We start from the raw sequence: 12,165 nt of genomic DNA, 5'->3' as shown, positions 1-12,165 counted from the left end.
CCTGCCTCCGAGTCCCCACCAACCACCCTCGCCATCCCTTCTACTGATATCGTTGAACCCTCATCCTGCCTCACTCTGCCCTCGGTCATTCTCACCATTCCCTCCTCCCATGCCCACCCTCCATAGATGCCCCCAGAAGGAAGTCATGGACTCAGAGCCCTCCCTTGCACATTCACCTGGACTTCGCCCTGTCTAGACCCCTTGGAACCCATTCCACCCCAACCCCGGAACTTCTTCCTTCCTCTCCCTTAGTCCACCCACTCCCCTTGATTGTTCCACACCACTCCCCCCTCCCCAACCGTCCTTCTCCCACTCCCAACGCCTTCCTCCAGCCTTACTCCTTCCCCCTTCCTGACTCCTTCCTCCACCAGTATTTCTCTCTCCTCACTCCTTCCTACCTCCGGACTCTCCCCTCTCCTTCCACTCACCAGACTCCCTCCACTCTGCACTCCTTCCTCCCCCTGGACTCCTTCCATTCCTTCCTCCCCCCCGACTCCCTCCTCTCCTTCCACCCCTCGGACTCCTTCCCCCCACTGGACTCCCTCCCCTCTCCACACTTCTTCCCCTCTGAACTTCTTCCCTTACATTTCCACTCCCTTTACAGCTACCTCCCCAGTTGTCATCTTCTCCTGCACAACCCACTCCACCCCCTGTATGCCCTCCACTCCACCCCGACAACTTGGCTCCCCCCTCCCACCCCCCCGACAGCTCTTCCCCTCCCAGTTAATCCTAGATCTTCCTCTCCCACCCCCCGGTACATATTCCTCTCCCAAACACAGCTCTCCACTCCATCGATCATTATCCATTGTGAGCAGGCCCTCGACGGTGACTTCCCACCTTCCATGAGCTGCTTCACAGCAGAACCACATCCATGAGAATCCATCAGCATGCCATTCCTCCAGGATCCCGTTGCTGTCGGGTTCCAGCATCTCCTGCTCCTCAGATGTTCGCGATATGAGAAGGGCCCTGGCAGTAAGTTCCGACTTCACATCACACTTGTCAAGACCTGGGCGGATGATCTAGTGGAGTGGGGATAATTCTGGTCACTTGCCTTATAATGATATGCAGACGCATTACAGTTAGGTTGCTGATTTCCAGTGGTGGAAAACACGGACCGCCATCGATGGGCTGAGCAGGCGATTGCAATCTGGTTTCACAACATTGTGAAACCAATTTCTGGCCTTCTTGCCATAGTGCCTAGTCACACTGCCCAACATGCCCAATGCCAGCGGGCATGGAAAATTCATTTCTACGTGCATTCTCCCATCATGGAAGTCCTCGTTTCTGGAAAGACGGGTCACCCTGCAGTAGTTTCAGCCGGTTCAAGAACGAAGCCACTGGATTGGTTTCTGCACCCCTTTCTTTCTCTTATCCCTCTCTTATTGTACGAGTGCAAAAAGGGGCAGACGTTGCAAAACCCCTTCCTGGATTGTGTGTGTGTGTAAGATAAATTAACCCTCTTATTTAACCTGATCTCAAGTTTGCTGTGGGGTTATTAATAGAGGATTGGATCACTCCAAACTGAAGGGTTGGGAAAACACGCCAACTTATAAAGGGGCAGAATCAGAAATCAAAAACTTCTGTTTACGGACAGGTAGTGGGAGGAGAAATCGGGGCTGTTTAAATTAATCTCCAGCCTGTCCATAACATAGGATTAATCTTTTCCTCAGTTTGTTGGAAAGAGGGAGCAAGATTTTAACACACTTTGCAGGTGGGTATGAGGCAGAAAATGATCTGGTTGTTTTGGTTGTGGCCCACTGTCCTTTTGGATAGAGCCTACCATTTGCTGTGATATTACTGAGTTGCTGCTGTGCTTTTTCTCTCAGCGATCAAAGGGTTTTTCTGGATTTTTCCTTCCTGTGCCAATATTTGGTAAGCAGACCTCTGTTGGGAAAAGGAAGAGCCAGTGCTGGTGTTCAGGAGTTCTTTTTAAATGCAATGATTGTAAGCTATGTCTATCCATTACAATCCTACACGCTGCACTTTTGGGGGAATCTTTCAAGCCATTGCCACTGGGGACTTTAATATCAGTGCTGCTGTGGGTGACTTTCTGCTTCTGCTCTCTGTTTTCTGCTTTCATCCAAGGGGGTAACTTAAATGTGGATGGAAAACATTTTATTGTTTTTTATGGCCTGTTTGCATGTCATGCAAAATCACTCCAGTGTGGCCTAGATCATTTAAATCAGCCTGAAGTAGTTTGCATTATTCAACTACACATTTGGAAAATCGCGACAGTTCTTGACTCACGAGTGTGCTGTGGCTATCAGCACGGGAGGATGTCATTACAGTCATACCAGATCAGACTTAAATTGATCGTCAATTTAATTTGTAGAACTCAAATTAATTGACAAACCAGAGATATCATTATACTCTTGCATATTTACAGATATGCTAAGCCCTTAGTAAGGATTCTATTTTATTAATAACTAAAGACTCATTTACTATGACAAACCATGTAACCTCCCTATACCAGTAATGTATTTTACAGAAAATACATTTGGAATATTCAGAAACATTGGCCCTAATATTTACAGGGTGGCGGGGAGGGTTCAAGGGAAGCTGAAAACAGTTCAGGTACTGGACAAGGCCAGAGACAGGGAGGTCTTGCCAGCCTTAAAGGTAGCACCTCATTATGATCTTTTTTGTTCCATTTCCTGCCTTGCAGCTGACCAAATTGACAACCTGGTCAGCAGCAAGGAGGAAAAATTAGCCAGGGTTTGTGACCGCAGCAAGAGACCCTTGGGGATAGTTTCCAGATATTCAGGGCAGAGGGTGCAAGGGAAGAGGATCTGTTAAAGGGCTGGGGGATGAAATGTGGGATTTTGCTAATCAAGGCAGAAGGGAGGAAGTGGCCATTGAGGCTGGGAAGGGCTGTGAGTTCAGGTCAGCAATTACGGTAATGGACATAGAGAGAAGCTATGGTCAGCAAGAGGGAAACGGAACGACCCCTGAGGTCCTAAAGAGAGAATTCCTATTCCATAAGGAGTGCTGGAAAAGGCACCAGGTCGAGTCGGCAACTCCCACCTCCCTTTTCAGTACCATATTTCCTGACCCCTGAGAAATCTGTGCAACTACAGTGAATTTTTAATCAGGCTCCCAGTACCCTATGGGACCCTGAGTTGAATAAAATGCCACACCTCTCTACAGCAGGGCTCTCAGCCACCCTGATATCCACAGCTATTAAAAAGCCAGAAGTTATGTTCCCCCCCACCCCCTGACCTTTCCCAGCTGTTGTTGGGGTTTGGATAAATATCAAGGCCATTGTGTTAATTGTAGGTCTTGCATTATTAGCATTGGCAATGTAAACAAGTGCACTATTGAGCGCTTGAGTTAAGTAATTTGTATACTTGTAAGTCTATGCTATTAGCGCCCATATGAATAATCTGTTAATGTACTGCTAGTGAAGTCAGTTGAACATTAGTGGAAACTGTGAAACAAACATGTTAAATCGATTATCCAACGTATTAAGTGATTTTCCTTATCTCTCTTTTTCCTCACAGTAATGGCATTTCTTCTTTCTTTGCTGCCCACAGGTCTGAGCTACAATATCTCAGTGGGATTAGGGAGTAGGTTTTGCTTATATTATACTAATTAAGAAATAGCATGCATAAACTTTAATTTTAAATGCTTTTATTGACAGATGCAACAGGCCGGATACACCTTTTCAGCAGTTATAGTAAGTGAACGTAGTTGCCCCAATTTTCACAACAATGACAGGGCTCCGCGCCTTAGCCAGAATGGTCCCAGAGCCCTGATTCCAGAAGTCCCACCCCTGAACCCAACACTCACCATTTTCGCCAGGATGGGAATGGGGGCAGGTTGTACTTTACACATTCGTGATTCACAGAGGCACCTACAAATGTAGAAATGCAGCTGCCCTCAAACAGATGCAATTTTTGTTAGTGGGTTGTCCAAACCACGACTCCTGGGCTTTAGACATTTGAGTAAAATGTCTAAAGGTGCCAGAGTTATTTGGAGACCTATGGTGCCCTTTTGGACAGGTAAGGTACCCTTTGGGAGATTTCTTGTGCCCTTTGGAATTGTTAATCATAGAAATGAATATGCATAAAAGTTGGATAAACTCAGTGGAACTGAATGTCAAGGCATTTAATTCCCACAGCTTTTTAAATTTATAGAATAAAAAAACAGCCTGCTGTTGAAAAATCAGTACTTGCAATTTCACTGTCTGTTGACATAAGCTTGAGGGAGATCAATTTAGGATTAGTGCTGCATGACTGATTCCACAACCTAGCATTATTACAGCGAGGGGCCTGTAAGTTCAGTTTGATTGACAGTTCCAAGTGATTATAAAGTCTTTGTGGGGCTATGAATGTAAATATTTGTTTTCATAAGGGATTAAGTACTTGAAGAGAGGCTTGTTTTTGTAAGGAATTAAGTAATTGAATACATTAAATGTATTGAATGGGTTTTTAGGATGAGAGTTTTAAAACAGTGAATAATCATTAGACACTTAGAGCTTTAGTTTATCTCACCATGGATCCTGAGGCTTACCCAGGGTGCTGGGTGAATTAGCATAAGGGGTGTAAAGCCAAAGGGTGATGAGTAGAGGGGCATAAATTTTCATGGAGAGTAGGAGGGGCCATGGGGTTAGGTGGGGGGGGCATGAAGTGGCATGAGTTGGCATGGATGGGCTATGAGGTGTGAAGGATGAGGGCTGTTTCTGGATTTTATTGTATTTTTTATGGCTGGGACAAAGTATTAGAGTTCCAAGGCCTTTTAACCAGCCCACCTCTGCATCTAGCAGCCCGTGGCTGCCTCAGCACTGTTTCTGGGGGTGACCCGAATCCCATTAACACCTGCCACCTCCCCTGCTCCCCTGGACTGAAAATCCGAACATCCGCGATACTTTCTCCCAAGATGTTGCAGAGTTGGGAATTTTACGGACTCTGCGCTCCCGACTCAGGAGTAAAAATTTGGTCCAGGATCAGGAATAGGCCATTTAGCCTCTCAAGCCTGTTCCATTTAATGAGATCTTGGCTGATCTGCAACCTAACTCTGTATACCCCTCTTTTCTTCATATACCTTCATATCTTTGGCTAACAATGTCAATTTTAAAATTACTGATTGATCTAGCATCAATTGCCATTTGCCAAAGAGAGTTCCAAACTTTCACAACCCTGTGAAGAAGAGTTTCCTTGGGTGGTTTTTAATGGAGGTGACGGGGTCTAGCCTGGTGGCTGGAGAGCTGGCAAGAGCTCTAATTCACCTCCTTTAGGAGACCATCTGCATTAAGTGCCACTCTGAACAGGGCCTTCCCCAGGTTCAAGGATCTCAGGGCGGAAGTCGGCTGTACAGCAGTGCCACTGGGGAGGCCTTGTATCGTCACTGAATTCCAGGCCACAGGTGGGTGATGGTGGAAGGGATGACAGGGGAGGATGGGGGAAGGGATTTGGCAGCAAGGGCAGGAGGTTGGCTCTCAGCAGACACCCTCCTTCTCAATGTGGAGTCCCTCAATCAGGCACTGAGTACCTTTGAACCCTGTATGGGTTTGCTGGTTGTGCTCCTCACGTTGTGAACCCCCATGCACGCAGTGGTTAATTGCCCACTTAATGGACTCAATTGGCGATGGGAGGGTGGTGGAAGGCCATTAATGGGCCTTCCCACCATGGACTTAATTGTGGTGGAAACAGGAAGACGGAGGGGTCCCCACCTGCCACCCTCCCACTTGATTAAATGCCCCCTGCCACCAAACTCATCAGGAGGGAGGGCATTAAATTTCACCCCCAATTTCAATCCTGCAAGATCTGACTCCAATTTTTAGACTGTTCCCCTGGCCCTAGAATCCCCAACTAGCAGAAATAGATTCTCCCAATCTACACAATTGTTTCCCTTAATATCTTGAAAACTTGGATCAAATCACCCCTTAAACTCTCCGCATAGTTTAGTGCTTGGTGTCCAGGTATCATTTGATTAAGACTAAGCTGCACTTCCTCCATTTTATGCACTATTTGCACAATTAACTAAAATTAAAATTCATCTGCCAGTAACAGTTTTAAAAATGCACATTTAACAGTTTGAATGAATGCAGAATATGATTTCCAAATTTGGATGTTATGAATGAATTAAGTACTTGGTGCTAAAACAATAATTTCTCCACACTGCAAGTTACTGACCTTAGTTGTACACAGGTGGAGACAAGGAGAGCCCAGTGATTTCTCAAGAAAGGAAAAACGTGAGGTTGCCCTTCACTATTCTTGTGTCTGACTATCCCCCCAGCTGGCCAGGGCACAAAACTGTCAAAGCAGCATTGGGAGAAGAAAAAAAAATTGAATAATGAAAATTTAAATAATGTAGCCAGAAAGAATAGCCTTGCAGATACTTAGTCCTTTGTAAAGCATCACACACTAAAAGTGCATATTGGAATCTGGGGGCTGAATTTTCCCCTGTTGGGGGAGGAAATTGATGGGCAGGCGCATAGGGGCGGGCTTCTGATCAGCGTCCCCAGATGGAAGCGTGGTGCTATTTTACTTGGGTGGGCCAATTAAGGCCTGCCCAGCGTGATGTCTGCACAGAAGCACCTACATGACCCTCATGTGACAATGTCCTTTAATTACTTAATTGATCCTATCAATGGCCTCAATTGGCCACTGGCAGGTCGGCGGGCGCACAGCTGATTTTGCTGCGCTCCCACCTTCTTGAAAATTTAAATCCCTCCGATGTCACCGCGCATCATTTTATGCGTTGGCGAGTGGGCCCCGCCCCTGCTCACCGACTTGTAAAATTCTGCCCTGGGAGTGTGCCTCTCCCCCCCATGATTTCTCATCTGTTTATTTTATTGGTTGGAAAGTTGTTGGGGCACAATACAAAATTCCCAATATGCAGTCCCAGAGGGAAAGTCTCTGCTTAGATCACAAACTAGTAAAATTATTTTTATGTCTATATAGTTAACATTATTTACCTCAATTAACTGAGCTGTTATACTATAAGAACACATTTTAGGTTACACTATGAACTGTTGGGCCAATACCTAGGAACCACTGGGTGCTAATGAAGAATGTATAAGATCTAAAGTTATTTAAAATGACTCTAGGCCTGAAAAAGTGTAGAATATGAGCATATTTAGATACATTCTAGGTGTTATTAAATGAAAATTCACTCGAATGTTAAGTTGGGTTTGTTGTTTCATTGTCTAGCCAATGAAATAATAATCAGTGACAGAGTGCAGTTTAGGAATCATATTTTAATTCACCTGCATCATTTAATTAAAATCTCTATTTTTGTTTGTGCTAAAATGAACACATGACTTTCATTGCCCTTGGATTGAAAAAAAAATGAAAATAGTTTTAAATGATAATTTGTAACACTTACATTATGGACAATTATATTGCAACCGCTTTTTGTTTCACTTATGGGAATCCTTTTGTGACAGCAGGAGGCAAGGAGACTCTAACATTAACTGATGCTGCCATACCTGTGGATCTAAGACCAAAGTCACCTATGTTTGTGGGCATTGAGCAACAGCTACAGCAGAATGGTGAGTCTAAAAAATTGAGGGAAAAGAAAGCTTGGCATTTACTTCATGATATTAATGGGTGACATTGTCTTGTTTTGTTATAGAAAAAAGCATTAAACCATTTATTTAAATAGATTAATCCCTTGAGTAAAACAAAATACAAGGGAGTGTTACATGAACACTGCTCTCTGCATAGTGATAGAAATGCATGATTAATGAAAAGGTAGAATTCTTCGCCATGTGGGGTTGTGGAAACAGAAAGTATTGATGCATTTAAGGGGAGGTCTGATATATTTATGAAGGAGAATGAAATGGAGGAATATGGGACCAGATGTGAAGAGGAAATTGGAGTGGGAGAAGAATCCTTTGGCCTGTTTTTGTTTTATAGATTCTATGTAATTCATCTACTCATACTGCCAAAAGTAATTTTTAGGGTAAAACCATTTGGCTGGTCCTTAATAGGTCAGACCATTCAGTGGTGACACAACAGGCAAGACTTTATTTTCTTACAACAATGACATTACATTAATATTACTAGGGGCATAAAAATGAAATGAATTGCTAATCTATTGAACCCCAAATTTTCCCCTGTCCCAACCCCCATAAAAAACAGCAGAGAAATGCAACCAGCATCCATGTGGAGTGGCATCTTCGAACTCACTTCCTTTTGATTTGATTTGGAAAGGGTAAAGATTGCTTTTTTTGTACAAGATTTGAACCATTGCCAGCTACTCGAGGAGGAAGACAATGTCTACAACAGCACAATCTTGAACTGTAGCCAGAGAAGTATAAGTGTACCCCTGGATGATGCTCTGAACGATGACTTTTCTTGTGTGTAGTATAAAGGTCTAATATAGAAAGGGTTAAGGTGGTACTGGGTACAGTACCGTCCAAACTGTGATGTGAAAAAACACATGATCTGAATCTAGGGCAGTCTTGCACTGGACAGAGGGGTGTGTGGAGACAAGCATAGAGACAGCTCCTGGCTTAGGCTTTATACTGGTTATATGTACATACGTATGAACATACAAATTAGGAGCAAGATTGGCTACTTGGTCCCACGAGCCTGTTCCACCATTCAGTAAGATCATGGCTGATCTGAATGTAACCTCAACCCCACATTCCTGCCTACTCCCAATAACCTTTCACCCTCTCGTTAATCAAGAATCTATCTAGCTCTGTCTTAGAAATATTCAAAAACTGCTACCACTGCCTTTTGAGGAAGAGAGTTCCAAAGACTGACAAACAACTGAGAAAAAATTCTCCTCATCTGTCTTAAATGAGCAACCCCTTATTTTCAAACAGTGACCCCTAGTTCCAGGTTCTCCCACTAGAGGAAAGATCCTCTCCACATCCACCCTATCAAGACCCCTCAGGATCTTAAAGGTTTCAGTCAAGTCGCTCCTTACTCTTCTAAATTCCAGTGGATACAAGCCTAACCTGTCCAGCCTTTCCTCATAAGACAACCCGCCCATTCCTGGTATTAGTCTAGTAAACCTTCTCTGAACTTTCTAATGCATTTACATCTTTCTTTCAATAAGGAGACCAGTACTGTACACAATGCTCCAGATGTGGTCTCACCAATGTCCTGTACAACTGAAGCATAACTTCCTTACTTTTGTTATCAATTCCACTCACAATAAATGAAAACATTCTATTAGCTTTCCTAATTGCCTGCTGTACCTGCATATTAATCTTTTGTGATTCACGCACCAAGGCACCCAGATCCCTCTGAATCTCAGAGCTCTGCAATCACTCACCATTTAGATAATGAGCTTTTTTATTCTTCCTGCCAAAATGAATGATTTCACACTTGCTCACATTGTAATCCATTTTCCAGATCTTTTCCCACTCACTTAACCTATGTCACTTGGTAGCCTCCTTACGTCCTCTTCACAATTTACTTTCTTACCTACCTTTGTGTCATCAGCAAATTTAGCGACCATTCATTCTGTCCCTTTATCCAAGTCATTTATATAAATTGTAAACAGTTGAGGCCCCAGCACTGATCCATTCGTCACATCTTGCCAACCAGAAAAAAACCCACTTATGCCAACTCTCTGCTTCCTGTTAGCTAGCCAATCTTCTATCCATGTCACCCCTACACCATGAGCTTTTATTTTCTGCAATAACCTTTGATGTGGCACTTTATCAAATGCCTTCTGGAAATCTAAGTACCATACATTCACCGGTTCCCCTTTATCCATAGCACATGTGACTCCTTCAAATAACTCGATTAAATTGATTAAACATAATTTCCCTTTGTAAAACCATGTTGACTCTGCCTGACTGCCTTGAATTTTTCTAAGTGCCCTGCTATAACATCTTTAATAATGGCTTCTAACATTTTCCCTATGAAAGATGTTAGGCTAAGGCCTGCAGTTTCCTGCTTTCTGTCTCCCTTCTTTTTTGAACAAAGAGTTATATTTGCTATTTTCCAATCTAGTGGAACATTGCCCGAATCTGGGGAATTTTGGAAAATTCAAACCAGTGCATCAACTATCTCACTAGCCACTTCTTTCTAGACCTTAGGGTGAAGTCCATCCGGACCTGGAGATCTGTCAGCCCGCATCCCCAACAATTTGCTCAATTCCACTTCCCTGGAATTGTGATTGTAATTTTCCTGAGTTCCTCCCTCCCTTCCATTTCCTAATTTACACCTATTTCGGGGATGTTACTTATATCCTCTATAGTGAAGACTGAACCAAATAACTGTTTCATTCATTCGCCATCTTCCTACTTTCCATTATCAATTCCCCAGACGCACTCTTTTCTTATTTAAGTATTTATAGAAACTCTTACTATCCATCTTTATATTACTAGCTAGCTTTCTTTTGTACTCTGATTTTTCCCTCCTTATTAAAGTTTGTCATTCTTTGCTACTCTTTCTATTCTTTCCTATCTCCTGACCTACCATCCATCTTTGCATAATTACATGCTTTTTCTTCAAGTTTGACACTGTCATTAACTTTTTCAGTTAACCATGTATGGTGGGCCCTCCCGTTGGGAGTTTTCTTTCTCATTGGAATGTATATATTTTGTGTATTCTGAAATATGCCTTTAAATGTCTGCCACTGAACTTGTATTAACGTATCCCTTAACCTCATTTGCCAATTCACACTAGCTCGCTGTGCTTTCATGCCCTCATATTTGCCCTTATTTAAGTTTAAAACACTAGTCTTAGATGTACTCATTTCTCCCTCAATATGAATGTAAAATTCAATCATATTATGATCGCTGCTACCTAGGGGTGCCTTCACAAGGAGGTTATCAAATAATCCCATCTCATTGCTCAATACCAAGTCTACTATAGCCTGCTCTCTGGTTGGCCCCAGAATGCGCTGTTCTAAGAAACTATCCCAAAAGCATTCTATGAACTCATCATCTACACTACCTTTGCCCATCTGATTTTTCCAATCTATGGGTAGAATCTTCTGTTTGGCGTGTAGAGGCAGGCCCTGCACACCGATGCGTAAAGTGACGCACGGTGACATTGGGCATGCGTCCCGATGTCACCGCGTGTCTTTCCGATCTTCAGTTCGCCGGGCGCACACCGGAGACGCCTATGCACCTGCCAAACTGTCAAAGGCCTGTTAAGGCCATTAGTGAATTAATTAAAGTACTTGTCAGGGTTGCCCATCCAACGTTAAGGTTGGTGGGCAGGCGAAGAGCCCGGGTGGGATGAGGTTTCATGAAGGATTTATTAATGAAATAAAAGTTATCAAAATTCATAAACATGTCCCAGCTCATGTGACACTGTCACATGAGTGGACATGTCTGAATAATGGAAAAAAAAATTTTTTTTTCAATTTTTCATAATGAAATTATTTTCCCTGAGGCAGCTCCATGCCTCATGGAGATTTCTTACAGGCTCCGAATCCTCCTCCTCCCGCCCACACAGGTAACGCTGAGCGCTTCTGGGTGCACATCACGCTAGCCGGGCCTTAATTGGCCCGCCCACGTAAAATGGCTCCCGTCCGCGCAGGAAGTCATTGTATGCACTCCCGGCCAGCCCGCCCGACGAGGAGAAAATTCTCCCCTATACGTAGATTAAAATCCCCCATGATTATTGCTGTACCTTTCTGGCAAGTTCCCATTATCGCTTCTTTTATATTCCGTCCTCCTGTGCAGTTACAATTAGGGGGCCTGTACACCACTCCCACAAGTGACTTCTTGCCTTCATCATTCCTCATCTCAAACCAAACCACTTCTACATCCTGGTTTCCTGAACTTAGGTCATCTCTCTCCCCCTAATATGCTAATATCATGATTAATTAACAGAGCCAGTCCTCCACCTTTTCCTAACTTACTGTCCTTTCTAAATGCCTCATACCCTTCAATATTCAGATCCCAATCTATGCCATCCTGTAGCCATGTCTCTAATGGCTATCAGATCGTACTTATTTCTTTCCATTTGCGCTATCTGTTCATCTGTTTTGATTCGAGTGCTACGTTTGTTTAGATACAGAGCCTTTGGTTTTGTCCTTTTAGTATTTTTGTAGCACCTAGCCTTATTTGCTGATTTATCCTTAAGATTTGTACTCTCTGTCCCTTCCTGTCACAGTCTATTTATCATTTCCCATATTAATACCTGTCTCTCTTGCCTTGTCTCTACTCTTTGGTTTACCACATCTTCACAAATTTGATCCCTTGCCCCCACTATTCAGTTTAAAACCCTTTCTATTTCCCTA

The 12,165-nt window shown here is 43.4% G+C and overlaps 1 protein-coding gene across 5 annotated transcripts in view; it reads left to right on the top strand.

The window, feature by feature from the left end:
- Positions 1 to 12,165, top strand: part of ccdc149a (coiled-coil domain containing 149a) — a 168,086-nt gene that overhangs the window by 121,831 nt on the left and 34,090 nt on the right. For 2 of the 5 annotated variants that reach the window (XM_041195902.1, XM_041195868.1), the window contains exons 11-12: positions 3,641 to 3,676; positions 7,391 to 7,495. In XM_041195902.1, the coding sequence (XP_041051836.1) occupies positions 3,641 to 3,676; positions 7,391 to 7,495 (141 nt within the window). The remainder of the gene's footprint in view (positions 1 to 3,640; positions 3,677 to 7,390; positions 7,496 to 12,165) is intronic. The other 3 variants (XM_041195875.1, XM_041195894.1, XM_041195885.1) reach the window with 3 other exon arrangements.

The sequence above is a fragment of the Carcharodon carcharias genome, chromosome 1 (genome assembly GCF_017639515.1).
Source record: "Carcharodon carcharias isolate sCarCar2 chromosome 1, sCarCar2.pri, whole genome shotgun sequence".
Taxonomy (NCBI): domain Eukaryota; kingdom Metazoa; phylum Chordata; class Chondrichthyes; order Lamniformes; family Lamnidae; genus Carcharodon; species Carcharodon carcharias.
This window is presented reverse-complemented; position numbering and strand designations above follow the sequence as displayed.